A 20,923-nucleotide genomic window follows, 5' to 3' on the forward strand; every position below is an offset into this window, starting at 1 on the left:
TGATTCCATTATTATAATTTTGACATATCTCATTTCTTTTTATGGAGTAAAATTGAATTTCTTAAGTAATAATTGACGGGCTGTGCACTTTTGAGCATATTCTGTACATAGATTCATTTAAGAAATTTGGAGCCATTATTAGTTCTAGTAGAAGACAAAGGAAGAGAAAGAACAGAAGTTATTCTACAATATATTTAGTTATATTGGGAAAACAAGGCACATCCCTATACAATAAAAATGTCAGAAACCAAATATATTTCACTTTGCTATATAATACTTCCCTGGGGTTCATGTGACATTGCATTTTAGGAGAAATTATCTGTAACTCTGTCTAATACAGAAACAATCTATACAAATTCCACTCTAGAGGGAAAAACTTTATAGTTTGGACCCAGGAAATTTTATCTTGATATGGGTTGGTTGATTTTTAGCCCCCAAAATCATCTCTTTAAATATTCTCTAAACATTCAGAAATTAATTTTTAGGTATTTAATGTTTACAAACATTCCTGGTGTTCTCTTTCTTATTTCTTAATAGTCCTAGTGTTTCTTTATTGCCTAAGCCAATTTAAACAGCAATTTTTATTTTTGGTAGCATTCCATGTCTTTTTCTTAGAATGACAAATTGATTTTTCAGCCTTATTTGATTCACATTCTTGTTTCCTTTTCAGCAAATAACGCCTAATCTCAGGCTTTGATGATCATCCTTTACTTTTTAACCTTTGACAGCTATCTACCCAACTCAGTAGGGCTCTATTTTTAGTCAATAGTGGCATTTTGGCAAGTGGTAGAAGATGTGGTTAGCATTTTGTTTTCTTCTTGCTTGTTTTCTTTTCATTTTACATAACCATTTATTATTCTTACTTTTCTTTAAAAAAAAACTTATCTTATGAAGGCTTCCTTTTTACTTCCTTTGTATTATAATATATGACCCATTTTAAATGGGTCTCAGTTCTGAATTTGAGTAGTGAATCTCTGACATTGCTTAATTTACATTTTCAAAAATTACTGGATTGAAATTTCAGTTTCTTTCTAATGGTTCTAAAGTGATTGCTATGTGTCAACACAAGAATTGACAGATTAATACAAGTACTTGTTCAACTGAAAGCATTCTAATAACCTCGTAAAATTTTTTTCTCTGAATCTTTTGATTGATTTGCATTTGATTTCTTATTTTGAAAGCAAAAGTAATTTTCTTCTTGTCAGAAATAAGTGGTGACCTTATTTATTTACTTCACTTTCACCATGATTATATAACTGAAGAAAATATTATTTTAATATACTGTCTGAATTTCAACATGAGGTTCTTTATTCTTTATTCTGATGTTGTCTTCAAATTAATTATAGTGTTGCCACATAAAAAAAGGATATAAAACACCATGCTGTAATTATTTACACTATCCAAGTAAAGAATTCGTTTTCTCTTTTATAAAATCTCTAGCTGAGTTGATCTCTGATCATTATTGGCAGTAATCAATTTGCCAAGTGCAAATGTTCACTGTCTTTCTTTTGTTTCCTAGTCCTTGTTTTCATATACTTTTGAAAGACTCCTTTGTTTACATTTGTGATCAGCATATTCATAGCATAATTATACAACATGGATAATTTTGTATTTTTCATACATTTTTCTTTCCTTAAATGCACTTTTTTGATTTCTCTGTTCATTACAACTAGAAATTTTAGTGATGTAAGTTAATTATTCCTCCAGTTGTTAAACAGTTTTGTTTATAATGGCTTAAATATAGTGCTTTGCTTACCTGAAATAACAGATAATCAAATTAATACACAAATTAGATTCCTTTCCAGAGCCTTTATTAAACTTCTGAAATTAATCTTTTTCTATTACATTGTTAGTTTATCTAAATAGATTATGAAGTTAGAAGCCAAATTCTGTTTTTGTTAAAGTTATTCTAAAAGCAATTATACTCCAATAAAGATATATATTTTTTTAAGTTATTCTATATACTATATAGCGAAATAGAAAGCACTGTGTTTATAATGCCTTAGAATTGGAGTTGAAAATCAGTTAAGGAACAAGGTTCTCCAGCAATTAATAAGAAGTTCAAGAATAAAATCCTGAAAGTGTTAAGTTTGGTTTTTCTCTTTTTTTTTTCTCCTGAGGAGAAAATGGCCAAAAATTAGGCAAAAGCACTCTGAGATATATTTCTCCAAGGTTTAATCTTTAGAGTAGTTATTCTCAAAATGCAGCCTGAGAGCCATCACCATGAGAATTGCTTTAGGGGTCCTTATTTTTTTTTAATTAATTAATTAATTTATTTATGGCTGTGTTGGGTCTTCGTTTCTGTGCGAGGGCTTTCTCTAGTTGTGGCAAGCGGGGGCCACTCTTCATCACGGTGCGCGGGCCTCTCACTATCGCAGCCTCTCTTGTTGTGGAGCACAGGCTCCAGACGTGCAGGCTCAGTAATTGTGGCTCACGGGCCCAGTTGCTCCGCGGCATGTGGAATCTTCCCAGACCAGGGCTCGAACCCGTGTTCCCTGCATTGGCAGGCAGATTCTCAACCACTGCGCCACCAGGGAAGCCCCCAGGGGTCCTTATTTTAAAAGTCCAGTTCTTTCAAGTCAGGATTTGGGGATTTGGTGCCTTAGAGTCTGAATTTTTGACTAATATCCAAATGATTCATAAGTATAATAGATTTTAAGAACCTAGAACATTACCAAAAGATTGGATCATGTTTTCTTTTTTTCCTTTTTTCTTTCTTTTTTTTCCCCTAAGCATCTGTAATTGTGCTCTTTGTGTTGTGTTGGGCTCTCATTTTCAAGAAATTGCCGAGGTGCTAATCCTATAATACATATGGAGAAAATGTAAAGAATCTTATTAGAGTTCGCTCACATGATTTTAATATTACAAAACAGATTTTTTAAGATATGAAAAATATATGGAAAATCTACTTCTGAACTATCGAGCATTATCAATCTGTATTATTCTATCATGAACTTTTTAAAAAAATAAATTTATTTATTTTTGGCTGTGTCGGGTCTTTGTTGCTGTGTGCAGGCTTTCTCTAGTTGCGGCGAGGGGGGGCTGCTCTTCGTTGTGGTGCGCGAGCTTCTCATTGCAGTGGCTTCTCTTGTTGCAGAGCATGGCCTCTAGGTGCGTGGGTTTCAGTAGTTGTGGCACATGGGCTCTAGGGTGCAGGCTCAGTAGTTGTGACGCACGGGCTTAGTTGCTCCGTGGCATGTGGGATCCTCCCGGACCAGGCTTGAACCCGTGTCCCCTGCATTGGCAGACGGATTCTTAACCACTGCACCAACAGGGAAGCCCCATGATCTTTTATTAATTCAAATTGCACCTTAGGAGCAGTACTGTTTGAATGATAATACATATACATCTGAACATGTTACATCATAGTTACCTCATTTTTACTATCTTGTGACCATTTTAAGATTAAATATGAATGTAGAGGAGGAAAAATAATTTTCCCTCTACCCTTCTCAATTCTTGGTTGAGAATCCCTGTAATAAAATACAGATTAGCAAGAGAAAAACAAACAGGAGTTTATTAACATGTATACAGGGGAGATACCTGGGAAACATGAGTAAAATTCCTTAAATGGCCCAAGCCACCACCTTAAATACCATGTTCAGCTAAACACAAAGGAAATAAGGCAGGGGCCAGGGGTGGAGGAGGGGTTTTATAGGATGTTTCCAGGAAAAGCATGGTTAACAAGTGTAAGATTTGTTATGTGGATTTAAGTCAGTGCCTTCTTCATTGGTAAGAGTTTCTTATAATTTAAGAGTCATCCCTCTATTCCAGGTATGGGAGAGGGAGATGCCCTTAAAATAGAGATTTCTTTTATAAATTGTCCTTTTAAAAGGATAACTTCTACTTCAGAGCTTTTCCTGTGTGTGCTATTTCTCAAAAATATAGCACAGAGTAATCCTTATGCCAAAGAGGCATATTTTGGGGTGGCATATTCTGCTACCCTTCAATGAACATCACAGAGGATTTTGAATATGGTATGAACAGATTGCTGCCCACATTACAGGTATAACTCAAAATTCTTCTAAAATATTATAGTCTGTGTTCATTGTTTTTCTTTCTGTGTTTTGCAGTTCAAAACATTGCGATTGTTCTTTCTTTTATTGAGTGAAATTGTTTTTCCCCAGGAAACATAAATTATTCCTTATACATTTTCCCACTTATTCCCTTGAAATGAGTAATATAATACATAGCCTCCACACTGTTACAGATTGAAAATCCAAACATATTAGGAAAAGTGACTTACTCTGAGTCTTGACCTTATCATCAGCAGAAATAGGATGAGACATCATGCAGCCCTAGGCTTCTACATTTTTTGCTTCTTCATTTTTCCTCAAGTGTGGGTTTGACCAATATTTCTTTTGGAAAAGTTCTTCTTTCATTCTACACTTAAATATGTGCATTTAATTCATACTGGTCCCTCTCCTCTTTCCTCTCCCTCCTCCACCCCCCCCACAAATGTCAGAGTACTTTAGTAGACTGACTTTGTTATAAGGTCACAGTTGATGACCAGATTTTGGCATAAACACTTAAATTTAATGCTCAGAAATTTGCTACTTCTCGAATAGCCTCTTGCATATTTTTAAAAGAACTTTTCTCTCTGTCCTTTACTGCCCCGCTCCAAGTAATATTTTTTCAGATGGGATATGTACACTGCACGGAAGACTTAATACGAGCTCAAAGTCAGCATTTTCCTTCCGGTCCTACCCCTGCAGGCCCTCCCTCCAATGGTAACACTATCAGTAGTTCCTTCCATCCTCCCTCCTTCCCTTCTTTCTTCCTGCCCCCCCCTTCTCTCTTTCTCCCCTCTTCCTTTCTCTCTCTCAATACTAACTGGATCATATTTACCATACTATTTTTCTTTTCCATATACTATTTTGCAGCCTATGACTTACCAGTCTTTCCATATCAACATATAGATCTATTTCATTTTTTTAAATGATTAGATAATATCTCATTGTATGGAGATACCATAATTTCTCTAACTGGTCTCTTCTTTAATGATTCAGCATACTCTGCAAGTATATCCCTGAATAAAGTCAAAGTATTGGACTTGCTGGATGGTAAAATCACTATTTATATCTACAATAGTGTAGAAGTGCAAATTTCTCCAAACTTTCTCCAACACTGTTATCAAATCTTTAGTTTTTATTCATCTTATTCTGTAGGTGAAAAAATGGGTTCTCAAAGTTCTGATTTCTTCATCCCTAAGTATGAGTGACCTTGGGCATCTTTTGATGGTTGTTGAACATACTTTACATATGTGAGTGGGTTGTTCAGTTCTTTTCTCCATTTTTCTATTGGATTGTTTGTCCTTTTTTTTTTTTTTTCCCTTTTTGGTAGAAACTTTTCATAAATTGAGGAACTTGGCCTTTTGTCATTTGTATTACAATTCTGGTTTTTTTTTGGTTTCCACTTAGTTCTCTTTGTATTTTCCTTTATGCTTTTTGGATTTGATATAATGAATTTAAATGTCTACTTTGTTTTTATTTTTATTTCTACACATCTTTTTTCTATCACTTTTATGTGTTACTTCTTAGTGTGTGTATATATATATTTTTTGGGGGGGTGGGGTGGCGCATGCCATGCGGCATGTGGGATCCTAGTTCCTCCACCAGGCATCAAACCCGCGCTCCCTGCATTGGAAGGATGTAGTCTTAACCACTGGACCACCAGGGAAGACCCAGTATATATATATTTGATCTTTCTGGAAATTGTCTTCTAGTGAGGGGTGAGGCAAAGACCTACTTTTATTATTTTTCCAAGTGGTTAGTGTAGAGGAGTAAAAAGTTTTCCCTGACCCTCTTAGGGTCCCTGGCTGGGTGTGAAAATTAAACTGACAAAGACAGATAAACAGGAGTAAAGCATACAAATTATATTGAATTTTTTCATGTACATGAGAGCCATCACAAGAGAATGAAGACTCAAAGAAGTGACCAGAGCAGGAAGTTTTTATACCTTTTAGACAATCAAACAATAAATTTGTGAAGAATTGACAAGGCAAAGGGGTTTGGGCTAGGAGTAGTAAATGATGAAAATGTAACTAGGAAGATAAGGGTTAGTTTAACAAGGTTTGTTTGTAGATTCCTCTGGTGCCTTCCTTGACTGATAAGAGTCTGTCTCCAGGAAAAGGAGAATTTATTTCCTGCCTTTAGGTGGAAAGGAGGGAGTTGTTTTCTGCATTTACTACTTCTTAATTGCCTTCAGCTCAAAATAATTTTTATGTCAGAGAGGAATATTTTGGGGCAACATATTCTGGTTTCCTTTATTAATTAATTTTCCTAACATCATTAGTTGAATAAACCATTTTTTTCCCCAAAATGCCACCTTTATCACATGCTCAATTCCCATTTTTGCCTTGCTTCTACATTCTCCTCTGTTTCATTGCTCTGTTTTGAATATTCCTTCGAAGGACCAGACTTTTTTCATAATAATTTGGAAGTAGCCACTTACCAAATTCTTTAGGTGATACTTAGGTATTACTACCAATAGTAGTAATCATTCTCTTATTAATTCTTTTGGTTTCCATGTATGTGGTCACATTATTTGCAACTAATATACTTTTTGCCCATCTGTTCTAATGTTTATTATTTGTCATTTCTTTCTCCTGTTTCTGATATTAGTGGGAATGTTTTTTCTCCATTAAACATGGTACAGCCTTTTTGGTTGAGATATATACTTTATTCTAATGTGAAGAGATTTTCCTTTTAGTAATAGTTAATAATAAAGAGTTTTATCAAGAATTAAAGTCAAATTTTTTAGTTGCCTTTTCAGCATCTAAGGATTATCATATGACATTTTCCCTTTGATCTATTAACGTTGTGAATTATAGTGACAGACTTTCTTACACTGAAAAGTTTTTTTATTCCTGTACTTGAACTCCTCTTGGTCATTTATTTATTTATTCTATTCTATTTATTTATTTATTTATTTATTAAAAGTCTACTGAATTCTATATTTATTTATTTATTCTATTAAAGGTCTACTGAATTCTATATTCTTAGTCTCAAAGTGTTTTCTCAATAATCACATGTGAAATTGATCTTTGATTATCGTTTGTGCTGCCTTTCATGTTTTAGTACCCATGTGTTGCTGACTTTTTAAAATAATTTAAAGAGAATTTAGAAGTTTTTCTCCTTTTAGTACTGTCTGGAATAGTTTAGAAGCATTTCTTCTTGGCCACTCCTTTTAAAATATAGGACAGCCCTCTTGTCCTTCCTCTCAGCACAACTGATAATAGGTTGTAGAGCAGTAACTTTTCTTTTTCCAGTTTTTGATTTGAAAGTTATTTCATCTTTACAGAAGAGTTGTGGGAATATGAATAGTACAAAGAACATCCCTATACCCTTCACTCAGATTTATCTGTTGATAATACTTTACCCCATTTGTAAAGCTGTGACTTTTAATAAAACTTTCCTAGAGACTTGGTTAGAATAAAACTACAACATTAAGGGTGTAGCAGTTAACTGCTAATACTAGAAATAGTATTCTTAAAGCACATTTGCTCAGATCCAGCCTCTCTGTCCATTGCAGAGGCTTCTCACTGCTTCACTTTTTGCTATCCCTCTCATGGGCCTCATGAGCCGTGCTTTGGAGTACAGGCCTACTCGAGTTCACTCAAGTGGTTCAGCCTCAACTCAGTGTCTTTGTCTTTAGAGAGAGAAGATTTTTGCCCTGTCCTGCTGCCCTCTAAGGCCCACTTCCTTTCCAGCCTCACATGATCCTAGCGTATTTCCTTCGGGGGAAATCTTGCTTCAATCCATGAGGAAGAGCCAGACCATCAGGGAAGTGTGACAGCAAAGCGTAGCCTCTTCATTCTTGACTAAAGAGAAGATCGGGCCTGTATGTCCATATTCCTGTGGTCTATTTCCTGCTCCTGTCCCCTGTGAGACAAGAGCACATGAATGAACACACACACACACACACACACACACACACACTCCCTCACTCTCCCCTTTAAGAATAAACAATAATTTTCAGATATACCATCTAAACCTCTATATAGGAAAGAAAATTAAGAACATTTAAATATTTCTGCTAAAACATACACTTCCTTAACAATAATAAATAATAGAACATAGGATTTCAGTCTAACATTTTTCTATGTGGGTTTCTTTACTTAATTTAGTTCCTCATTAAGATTTAAAACCTACATACCTTAGAAGTCCTCCAAAGGGGTATCTTCTAGAACAAATAGGCCACCTATTCTAAAGACAGTCCACAAGCTGCTTATAACTGTAAAATTGGCGAAATTTTCTAGTTTCAAAAAATTTTCAATCAGCAGGCATCTTTTGTATACAATTGCTGTATAAAAGCCATCACCATACAAAAAATTGAAACTGAAATTCAGGGTGTCAGTTAGGATCATTGTTATTTAGTTGCTCTTAATAATTTTATGGAAAAAGACATTTAGAAAACCAAAAATTGTTCTCCTCAGTAAAATAGTGATTCATTATTTTGAAAATATTGAAAAAATGTTCTCTTGAAGTTAATGTATTCTTTTTAATTCTTCCTATGTAGTTACCTAAACAGTTGTATTATTACTGAGTCAAGGCTTTTGTTCCAAATAGGTGATTTAGGCTTAATCATTATGAAACACTGGATGGTTCCACTTTAACAAATTCTGTGGTAGTTAGAGCTCAGAGCTTTGAACCACCTATACGTACATAATTAAAAAGTTTATTTCTAGGGTAAAAGTAGTTTCAGCCAATTATTTTCCTATTGATAAATTTTATCTGGAACTCAGCTATTCTATGCTATGTATAATTTCTTTCCTTAATGGGAACATGAGATTACACTAATATACTTTTATTTTTTAATTTGGAATCATGTTTTGTTTGAGTTTGTCCTATCAAACTTTGTCTTCTACTGATGGTGCCCAAAAACGGAACAATCAACAGCAAATATTTAAAAAATAAATACCTAAGAACATTAGCAACTGATTATCTTTCTAATTTGTAGAAATCACCATTAGTCATTTAACTACATGATCTTTTAACAAAGAGGTGATGAATAAAAGATTTGGGGTTGTTACCATGAAAAATAACTAGATAAAAACTGATTGGAATTTCATTTTTTAGGTGAATTCTCCAACCAGGGTAGGGTATTATCTTCAGATAATTCAGATACCTGAATCAGGTATGCAGATTCAGAAATTCATTGTTTTCAGTGATTCCAAGTTAATCAGATTCTGAGATTTTTCATTCAAGCTAACAAAACTCAAGGAAAACTTTTCATTTAGCTCATAATGCCTGCTTATTGATGTATACTGAGGAATGGCTTTCCTTGGCTGTTGTCACCCTAAAGAGGCAGAATGGACTCTTTCACCCAAAATTTGGTTCAGATGTCCAGCATGATGATGCCACAGAGATGTCAATAGGATGTGAAAAAGTTTATTTACTCACATACTGCTTTCCAGGGAGAGCAGACTAGGCTCCTAAGCAGGTATGAAAATGGCTTGAGAAAACAAGGAAAGGAGACTGGCTTGGTTTTTTTTTACTGGGTTTAGTGCTGCTGTGAACATCGCCGTGCATGTATAGTTTTGAATTAGAGTTTTCTCCAGTTATATGCCGTGGAGTGAGATTGCTGCGTCACATGGTAACTCTATTTTTAGTTTTTTTGTTTGTTTGTTTTTTGCCTCAAAAAGTGACATTTATTCAAAGAAAAAAAAAAAATGACAAGATGTCCATCCCTTGACTCCCTTCCCTCCCCCCTCCTGCTGCTCCTCAGCGCCCCCAAGGATTGAGCCCTGGCTGGGGCTAGGTAGCAGGACAGCCCCTCTCAGATGAGGTCAGCAACACTGAGGGGCATCTCCTCAATGGAGGTGTTGTAGAAGGTCTCAATGTCTCGAAGAGTCCTCTTGTCTTCTTCTGTCACCAAGTTAATAGCCACACCCTTACGGCCAAAACGTCCACCTCGACCGATTCTGTGGATGTAGTTTTCCCTGTTGGTGGGGAGGTCATAGTTGATGACTAAGGAAACCTGCTGCACATCGATGCCTCTGGCCTACATCCAGAAAGAAGGCAGCTTCAGTGTATGAATGAGAGGACACCGTAAGTCTATCCAGAAGAGACTTAAGCATACATGTAGGCAGCCAAAGGAAGGCAAGGAAACAAACATCCCCTCTCCCCAGAAACCTGAGGCGTGCCAGATTTTATTCCAAGTTGCTACTTTCCTGAAGAGGGGCACTAGCAGGCTATTTTTAGTTTTTAAAGGAGACTCCATACTGTTTTCCATAGTGGCTGCACTAATTTATATTCCCACCAGCAGTGTAGGAGGGTTCTTTTTTCTCCACACCCTCTCTAGCATTTACTATTTGTAGACTTTTTGGTGATGGCCTTTCTGACTAGTGTGAGGTGATATCTCATTGTAATTTTGATTTGTGTTTTTCCAATAATTAGTGATGTTGAGCATCTTTTCATGTGTCTGTTGGCCATCTGTTTGTCTTCTTTGGAGAAATGTCTAATTAGATCTTCCACCCATTTTTTGATTTGGTTGTTTGTTTTTTTGATATTGAGCTGTATGAGCTGTTTGTATATTTTGGAAATTAATCCCTTGTCGGTCACATCATTTGCAAATATTTTCTCCCATTCTGTGGGTTGTCTTTTCGTTTCGTTTATGGTTTCCTTTGCTGTGCAAAAACTTTTAAGTTTAATCAGGTCACGTTTATTTATTTTTGCTTTTGTTTCCATTACTCTAGGAGACAGATCCAAAAAAATACTGCTGCAGTTTATGTCAAAGAGTGTCCTGCCTGTGTTTTCCTCTGATAAGAGTTTTATAGTATCTGGAAAGACCAACATCCTTGATCTCAGTAGCAGACAATATTAGGAAATTTTGGAAACTGGTTCATCAGTGGGTGCCTGGCAGGCCAACACAGAACACTGTTAGTCACACTAAGTGAAGTGCACCAAAGTCCAGGTAGGCAGGTGATTGGCACTAAGTAAATTTAGCGACAAGCAAAAGGTGAGGACCTGGTGATAGGATCTGAGTCCCAGAGAAAGAATCCTATTTCCCAGGATATTAGGGAAGCAAAACAGACCCCTATGTCTAGAGAAATTGAAATTAGGAAAATGAGTGATGAAACCATGGAAGGAAGCAAAACCAGGGACTCACAACTAGGGCGCAGGTTCGTGGTATGGTCCACACACACAGAATAAGGCCGTGGCTCAGTTCCTGGAACTGTGCTCATGGTCAGAGTTGTTGCAGGAAAGAAGCAGCACTAATGATCTCAAGCCAGGTGATGATCTGTAATTCTTAAATTTCTACTGCCTTGGAACTAACTTGGTCCCAGAATTTTGTTTAAGTGGTTTCAGCTCTGAGGATTGGCAGGTTTTGAGGACAAGGAAACATATCAGTCATTATACTCTACATTGGTGCATAATTACTCTTTGGTTCGGATTTACAAAACTAAGTTATATGAAAGCTTGTTCTTTTCTCTTAGGGCTAAGATTTACCACTAGGTGAATCTTAAATTTGACTCTGTAGGCCTAAAGGTTGGGTTGTGTGCTACTTCTTGGAAAGAGATATAGAATATTAAGGTGTTAAATTATTTAATTTTATAATAAAATATGTAGGGTGCTTTGTGTATGTGTGTGTGCATGTGTGTGTCCGTTCCTAAGTTACCTTAACCTGTTACCAAGCCCTGCCTAACTTATCCTCAATTTTACTCTTAAAATACTAGGTAGAAAAAATGTTTTATCTTCACCTGCATCTTGTTTCAACGCTGAAAGCTTTTAGACTTTGTTTTGACTCTGTACTTGAATGTTATGCCTCAAAACTTTGAAATGGTAACTAAAAATATAATTGCTCTTGGACTAAAAACTTTTCAGTTACCTTCCTCCCTTTTGTGAAAAATCGTAAACAACTTTCCTGTGCTTTGGTCTTGCCTGTCCCAGAGAATTTAAAGTCCTTGATTTTTATTTAGTCATCCATTCACTCATACCTTCAAATAATGTCTGAGCACTTACTATATGCCAGGTCAGAAACAGAATCACTTCCTGCATTCCATTTACCATGTTTCCATAATGGAAGCTTGCTAAAAGTCCACAACTTTATTTTTCTCTTTTCTTCTTTCATTTCACTCAGCATTTAAAACTTATTTTAAATTGTTTTATGTTTCTGTCTTTTTTTCTCCTTGAATAGTCTGGTAAGCAGGGTCTATGTCTTTTAGTCTTTCTCGTGGTTCATAATAGTAACTACTTTTTTTGAAAGTCAGGATTATTGAGGTATAATTCACCCTTTTAGATAAATTCACTTTTTTTTTAATTGAAGTATGGTTGATTTACAATGTTGTGTTAGTTTCATGCACACAGCAAAGTGATTCAGTTGTACATATACCTATGTATATGTATATATCCATTCTTTTTCAGATTCTTTTCCATTATAGGTTATTATAAAATATTGAATATAGTTCCCTGTGCTATACAATAGGTCCTTGTTGTTTATCTGTTTTATATGTAGTAGTGTGTATCTGCTACTCCCAAACTCCTAATTTATCCCTCCCTCCTAAATTCACCTTTCTTAGTGTACAATTCCATGAGTTCTGCCCAATGCAGGCATGTAACTGCCACCACAAGATACAGAACGGTTCAGTCAGTCCCCAAATCTTCTCGCATGCTGCTGTCCTCCTCCCACCCCACAGCCCCTGGTGTGCTTTCTGTACCTGTTGTTTCGTCTTTTCCAGAATGACATAAAAATGGAATAATGTAGTACCTAGTTTTGGGGTCTGACTTCTTTCACTTAGCAAAATGCATTTGAGATTTTTTTTTTTATTAGAGTATAGTTGCTTTACAATATTGTGTTAGTTTATACTGTACAGCCAAGTGAATCAGCTATATGTATACATATATCCCCTCTTTTTTGGATTTCCTTCTCATTTAGGTCACCACAGAGCATTGAGTAGAGTTCCCTGTGTTATACAGTAGGTTCTCATTAGTTATCTATTGTATTTTATTTTTTAAAAGGAACAAACACTATTTATTTATTTATTTTATTTTATTTATTTTTGGCTGTGTTGGGTCTTCATTGCTGCACGCAGGCTTTCTCTAGTTGCAGCAAGCGGGGGTTACTCTGTGGTGGAGCGTGGGCTTCTCATTGCAGTGGCTTCTCTTTGTTGCAGAGCACGGGCTCTAGGCATGCTGGCTTCAGTAGTTGTGGCACGTGGGCTCAGTAGTTGTGGCTTACGAGCTCTAGAGCGCAGGCTCAGTAGTGGCACACGGGCTTAGTTGCACCATGGCATGTGGGATCTTTCCGGACCAAGTATCGAACCCGTGTCCCCTGCATTGGCAGGCAGATTCTTAACCACTGTGCCACCAGGGAAGTTCTCTATTTTATACATAGTATCAGTAGTGCATGTATGTTAATCCCAATCTCCCAATTCATCCCACCCCCCCCCCCGCCTTCCCTCTTGGTATCCATACGTTTGTTCTCTACGTCTGTGTCTCTATTTCTGCTTTGTAAATAAGATTGTCTGTATCAGTTTTATTCCTTTTTTATTGCTAAATGGTATTGCACTGTATAGATTTACCACAATTTTTATTCATGCACCAGTTGAAGCACGTCTGGGTTGTCTCCAGTTTCTGGCTATTATGAACAAAACCACTATAGACATTCATTTAGTAACCAGTTTTTAAATGGGGACAGCTTAGAGATCGGGCAGTGTGATATAACTGTAAAAACAATCGAGACAGCAGTGATGTGGGCTTTCATACTACTTTTTCATCCAGTTAACTGTGAACTTCAACAAATAATTTAACCTCTCTGTACTTACTTCTGTTGTAAAATGTGCATGATTTAGGACTTATTCTAACTTTAAAGTTACATGATATTGTGCTGTATAGGTAAAGTATTTACTCTTGTGTTCTCCAAGAGGAGAATTATACATGGTCACATACATCTTTGTAAAATTAAGTTGTATGAAATCAGTATAACTAATTTTTTTGATATTTGAAATTGAAGTATAGTTGACTTACAGTGTTGTGTTAATTTCTGCTATATAGCAAAGTGATTCAGTTACATATATATATATTCTTTTTATATTTTCTTCCATTACAGTTTATTATAGGATATTGAATATAGTTCCCTGTGCTATACAGTAGAACCTTGTTGTTTGAAACTAGTGTAACTAATATTTTAAATTAGTGGTCCTTTTGTCTCTAAGTTCAATCACAAATGACTTGAAAATAATATAATTTTCTTAATAAATTTTAAATGTCATGATAATCTTGAGCTCTTTATTAACTATGTAATCCAGATGATTTTACATTGGAAAATTATTTTGATAATACTTTTAAATAAAATATTTGATAAACATTTTCTTTCAAAATATTTTATCATTTATTTATTTTTAATTTAGATGGGTCTAGGAAAGACAATTCAGGCAATTGGCATCGCTTACTTCTATAAGGAGGAATGGCCTCTTTTAATAGTGGTCCCTTCATCTCTGAGGTACCCTTGGACAGAAGAAATAGAGAAATGGATCCCAGAGCTGGGTCCAGAAGAAATCAATGTTATCCAGAATAAAACTGATGTTGGGTAAGAACAACTTTTTAATCTTTAAGAAAAGAAAAGCACTCCTGTGTGTATTTAGCATATAGCCATGTTTGGACTGAGATTGTCACAGTATTTAGAATGAAGAGAGCAATATGGCGAATTTTATTTTACACTTTAAAATATGAATTATTTATCTAAAACCCAACTGTGTATTTGATGTCATAAGCTCCTTTATGGTATATTTTAAAGTAAATGTAAAGTATACATGCTTTAAAAATATATGAATATACCTATGCTGTATATACCTTAAATTTACTTTAAGCAGACTATTTTAGGGTTGAAAAACAAATTTTACAACTTTTCAAGGATTAACTTGAAGATTTTGAGCTTTTATTATCAGCAACTATGGCTGGTTTTGCTTTCTAAGTTGTTAGTATGCAAGTTTTATGTATAACTGAAAAGTAATGTTAGGCAATTTTACTTTTTTATTATTTTAATTTATAATTTTAATATTTTCTGTATTGAAAATATTTGTTTTGTGATTATTTGAAGTCCTTACTCTAAAAATCAATCATAGTATAGCTACTATATTTTTCTCCTTTTGTTTTCTAGCCATTGGAAAAAACCAATCAATTTGAATAAACCAATCAATTTGAATATTAATAATTTATTACACTGAGTTTCTGGGTGAATCATGCAAATTATCATGTTCTCAGAAGTTCAAAATTACCAATTTCTCATCCACAAATAAAAAGCGATGTATCTACTAGAAATAAATGTTAATACTTAGATTTTTTTGCGCGTGTGTGGTAGTATTCTACTATATTGTATTCTCTAAGATTGTTAACATAAAGAGTGTTTGTAGAAATAAAGGTGGCCTTTGTGAATGTGGAAGGGGGACCCAGATAAAATAGATGGAAGCCTTTTTCTCTTTCAACCTTGGAACTCTAATTCAATGAAATATGTCTTCCTGGGCCGAAGAAAATTTAGACACTATTTGCATGGTCAAAATAAAATGTATGCAATAATTATAAATTTTCTCTCTTACAATAAAACTGCATAAAATTTAAGACAAGAATTTAGAGAATGTAGAATTTATTAAGGCCTTTATAGTCACTTTCTGTAGGCTATCCCTTTTTAAAAGTTAAATTTAAGTATTTTTAAAATATTTCTCCTCTATCATATTTAATAGCATTTAGGTCTTCTAATTTTTATTGTTATTTTGGAAATATACTCCTGCGATTAAAGAGTGGCTAGTATTTTTATTTGAATAATAGTTGGGATATGTTTGATAGTACTGCAACCCCACAGTGTAACTTTTCTGCAGGACGTTAGCTAAGGGCAGGAAAACTTACCCAATGTCTTCCAGGTGCTTAAAGAAAACAGCTTTAGGTATATAGCAACATGTGGCAACATGTATTTACTGCAAATACATATACCTCCTTTTGTCATGCCAGTTATGCCTGGACTGTCCACTAGTCAAGACGTGGCAGGGTAGCAGCTACAGTGACCTTTGAAGCCCTTGTCTTCTGTATATTGCTCTTAGTATATCTAAGTTAGTGATATTAACCCTAAACTTTTCTTCTGCAGCTTTTTCTGGTATTTGAGTACAGTAGTAAATTCTTAAGACTCTATATTAAGTAGATTTATCCAGGAATTAAATGCAGTTGTCCTTAAGAAAAAAAAATGCATGTTAGTACTGGCTCTTCAGGAGATCTGACTTTTCTGTTAGAGAGTAGAGAACTGCAGAAGACTGACACTGTCATGTGTTTTCCACTGGTGATACAGAAAACACAAAAGTGATATGTTTTATTGTTAATGCATTTATTTGTCTAATTATTTCATTCTACAAACTCATTGGGAGCGTAGCACTGTACATACAAAGATGAAGAAGACACATTTCCTGTCCTCAGCCCATCTTATGATATAATAAGGGAAATAAATATATAAATGAATAATTTCATTACAGTTTGATAAAGAATATTATAGATACGTGAATTATAGAGATAGTCCAAAAGATCAGAGATAACTTTAGCCCAATGTGTCTCTGTGTGAGGTGGTACCCTCCTCCTCTTTTCCCCACACTCTATCACCCCAGGGCCAGGGCCTCACTTGTTATCAAAGTGATAAGGACTCTATTGGCCTTTAATGGGAGGGTTCAAGAATGTGAAATGCCCTGAAGTGTTCTGGACAGACCTGTAATACTAAGTATCATCTTGCTCGAAATCACAATAGCACCTCAGCTGAAAAACACTGCTATCCTGTTTGTGGGAAGGCTTCATTGAATAGTTTACTAATCTTTGAGTATCTACTCTTTTTTATGCATGATTCTATATGCATGGAAGCAAATATTCTCAGAATGTAATGTACTTATCCTAGTAAAATGTGGCTACCTGGATGTCAAAATATTCCAAAGACCATTTAACAAAAAATTTGGTTTTGTTAACCAAATTTTAAATTTGGATTCTGATTTGTCATATTTGAAGACGGTAAAATCTTAAGAGATACTGGGTTTCAGCGGTAGTACCATCTCTTCTGATGTTTCCTCTTATTTCTCCCCTGTATTTCTTCCCAAAGAAATGTATTTTTTTATGATAAATTGGTTACTAAAATATTTTTAAAGTACATGGATTTTCTTTTCTAGGAGAATATCGACCAGCAAAGTGACAGTTCTGGGTTATGGTCTTTTAACCACAGATGCGGAGACTTTGATAGATGTACTGGATAATCAGAACTTCAAAGTAGTTATTGTAGATGAATCACACTACATGAAGTCCAGAAATGCAACTCGCAGCAGGATTTTATTGCCAGTAGTACAGAAAGCCAAACGAGCCATTCTTCTTACAGGAACTCCAGCACTGGGAAGACCTGAAGAGGTATTAAAATCCTTATACTTTGGGCTTTCAAAAAAGAATTGAATCAATCACTGTTTTTTACAGTTCTTAATTTTAAATTAGATGCCTCAAATGCCGTAAGAGCACATTGGGAAATTCTAGATATCTATGTATAGTTAAATATATCTTTTACCATGACTGTTTTTATCTGTTTACATGTGAACCATAGCTGTGCTTGTAGGTATATATAAAAAATAGTTTTTACCTTTATTATAAGATTTTCATATTTAGTACACATTTGTAATATTCTTCACACTTGTGTTCTTATGGTTCTTCTATGGTCTCAATTTTCATTTATCTAGTCTATTTTACATTATAAGCTCCTTATGACTGGTGTTGAATCTACTTTGTATCTTTTATACTGTGTTACATAATTTCTCTCTGTTCCTCTTTTGCTTCAAAATCCACATTTCGGAAGGTAGACGAAAATAGAACTTATATGAAGACCAGATAGGGTATCCACTTTGAATGGAGGGATAAGGCATTTGTTTGATTCCCTATTTAGCTTTTACAACTCTAAGAGGCAGATGGGGTATGGAAGGCTGAGAGGAAGAAATGAAGGGTGAAACACTCTAAGGTCAGTGTAGCCTAGGGAAGCACTGTCTATTAAGGTACACTTAGTCATAGAAAAAAAATATGAGCCTATTGTCTGGTAGGGTTGTTGTAAGAAATAAAGAAAATATTGCTTCGAAAGTACCTTGTCCTGTGCCATAGTAAGCACTCAACTAAGGGTGTCCATTGTTATTTTTGATTCTTAAGCCAAGCCTGAGAAACAGCTATTGCATCGCATCTCTACTAGTATTACCAAGGCTCTGCTTTTGTTCTCCTCCCTGGGAGTCTTCTGAAATACACATAACAGTACATAGACTGTGATGGTAAAATTCTCAATTTTACCTTTTATATTTTTGCTCTGGATACTCACTGGAAGTGGGAGAGTGGACCCCAGGTAATTTACTTACGTTCCAAAGTTATGTCACTGAATAATGGGGTTTATTATGTCTTAATAAAAAATACATAAAATGTATCATTTAAGAAGGAGAATATATAAAAGATATATATATTTTAAATGATAGTAGTAAGATGAATACTCACCTACTGATTACCTACCGTAAGAAAGAGAGCACTGACAATACAGTAGTGGCCCTTGTGCCCCTTGTGATTACATGCCAGTACCTTCACTCCTCACCCAGGATAGCCACTGTTCAAAGCAAGGGTAATTCCTGGTTTTGTGGATCACGATGGTTATACAAATTGGGGATGTTTGGGACTCTTTAAGAAAAAACTATAAAATTACAAGTTCTAAATTAGGAGTTCTGAAACTGGTATGAGTCCCCCAACTTTGTTTTTCTTTTTCAAGATGATTTTGGATATTCTGGGTCCCTTGAATTTCCGTATGATTTTTTTTTTGTAGAACTTGGCATTTTTTGCAGAGAATCCAGCTTAGATTTTCATAGGTATTGTGTTGAACCTGCAGATCACTTTGGAGTGTATTGCCATGTTAACATAACAGTATTAAGTCTTCAAATCCATGAACATGAGATATCTTTCAGTTTATTTAGGATTTAATTGTTTTCCAACAGTGCTTTGTAGTTTTAACAGGATAAGTCCTATGCTTCTTTTGTTAAATATTTTATTCTTTTTGATACTGTTGTCAATAGAATTGTTTTCTTAATTTCATTTGTAGAATGTTCATTGCAAGTGTAGAAATACAATTGATTTTTATGTATTGATCATGTATCCTGAAACCTTGCTGAACTCATTTATTTCTAATAGTTTTTAGTGGACTCCTTAGGATTTTCTGTAGACAGGATCATACATACGTTGCTTAATTGCCCTGGCTAGAACTTCCAGTACAATTTTGAATGGAAATGGCAAGTATGGGCATCTTTATTTTGTTCCTAATCTTAGGAGGAAAGCCCTCAGTCTTTCACCTTTAAGTATTACCTGTGGTTTTTTGTAAATTTCCTTTATCAGTTAAGTTCCTTTCTACCTCTTGTTTATTGAGTGTTTAATCATGAAAGGATATTGAGTTTGTCAAATGCTTTTTCTGCATTTATTGAGGTACTCATATTTTTTTTTGTCCTTTATTCTTTTGATAGGGTGTATTATAATCATTGATTTTCAGATGTTAAACCAACCTTGCATTCTAAGATAAATCTCACTTGGTCATGATATATAATCCTTTCATATGTTGCTAGATTCAGTCTGCTAATATTTTGTTGATGATTATTGTGTATATTCATAAGAGATATTGATTTGTAGTTTTTTAAAATTATATCTTGGTCCAGTTTTGTTATTAAGGTAATACTGGCCTCAAAGAATGAGATGGAAAGTGTTCCTTCATCTTCTATTTTTTAGAAGAGTTTGCAAAACATTGGTATTACTTCTTTTTTAAATATTTGGTGAATTCGATGGTGAAGCTATATGGGCCTGAACGTTTCTTTGTGAGTCGATTTAGGTTAACAACTCATTCTCTTCATTGAATAATGTCCATTCAGATTGTTTCTTTTTGAGTCAGTTTTGGTACTTTGTGTCTTTTTAGGAATTTGTTCATTTCATCTAAGTTATCTAATATATTGGCATACTGTTGTTCTTAGAATTCCCTTATAATTTTTTGTATTTCTGTGAGGTTGATAGTGATGTCCCCTCTTTCATTCCTGATTTTAGTAGTTTGAGCCATCTCTCTTTTTTTCTCGGTCGTTGGAGCTAAAGCTTTGTCAATTTTGTTGATCTCTCCAAGAACCAACTTGTGGTCTCATTGATTTATTTCTCTGTTGTTTTCCATTCTCTATTTTGTTCATTTCCATTCTAATCTTTGTTATATTATTTCTTCTGTTTGTTTTGGGTATAGTTTGCTCTTCTTTCCAGTGTCTTAAGGTTAAAAATTAGATTATTAATTTGAGAGCATTCTTCTTTTTTAATACAGACATATACAGATATAAATTTTCCTCTAAGCACTGCTTTCATCGCATCTCATTTTTGATATGTTATCTCCTCAGTTTCATTTATTGCAAAGTCTTATCTAATTTCTAAATAATTTCCCTTGTGATTTCTTTTTTGAACAATTTGTTATTTAGGAGTATGTTGTCATATAAAAAGGATGTAAAGCAACAAAGCCACTTTGGAAAACACTTTGACAGTTCCTTAATAAATTAAAAATCAAATTACTATAGTACCTAGCAATTCCATTCCTAGGTATATACCCAAGAGAATTGAATATACAGCTGTTCATAGTAGCATTATTCATGATATCCCAAAAGTGGAAAAAAGCCGTTGTCCATAACTGCTGAATGGATAAACAAAATGCAGCCATAAAAGGAGTAAATACTAATATACTCTACAACATGGGTGAACCTTGAAGACATTATGCTAAGTGAAAGCCAGACACAAAGGCTACATATTTTTTGGTTCTATTTCTATGAAATCTCCAAAATAGGGAAATTCTTGGAGATGGAAATATATTAGTGGTTGCCAAGACTGGAAGAGAGGGGGAATGGGAAATGGCTAGTAATGGGTATAGATTTTATTTTTGGAGTGAT

At 34.7% G+C, this 20,923-nt stretch overlaps 1 protein-coding gene and 1 non-coding gene across 7 annotated transcripts in view; one reads left to right on the top strand and one right to left on the bottom strand.

Moving 5' to 3' along the window:
* ZRANB3 (zinc finger RANBP2-type containing 3) overlaps positions 1-20,923 on the top strand; it is a 280,181-nt gene that overhangs the window by 128,391 nt on the left and 130,867 nt on the right. For all 6 annotated transcript variants that reach the window (XM_068545216.1, XM_068545215.1, XM_068545218.1 and 3 more), the window contains 2 exons: positions 14,354-14,532; positions 17,135-17,366. In XM_068545216.1, the coding sequence (XP_068401317.1) occupies positions 14,354-14,532; positions 17,135-17,366 (411 nt within the window). The remainder of the gene's footprint in view (positions 1-14,353; positions 14,533-17,134; positions 17,367-20,923) is intronic.
* On the bottom strand, positions 10,082-10,194 carry LOC137765525 (small nucleolar RNA SNORA67). Its single transcript, XR_011074178.1, has one exon. It is a non-coding gene; the product is annotated as a small nucleolar RNA SNORA67 (small nucleolar RNA).

This window comes from Eschrichtius robustus, chromosome 5 (assembly GCF_028021215.1).
Source record: "Eschrichtius robustus isolate mEscRob2 chromosome 5, mEscRob2.pri, whole genome shotgun sequence".
NCBI classification, from domain to species: Eukaryota; Metazoa; Chordata; class Mammalia; order Artiodactyla; family Eschrichtiidae; genus Eschrichtius; species Eschrichtius robustus.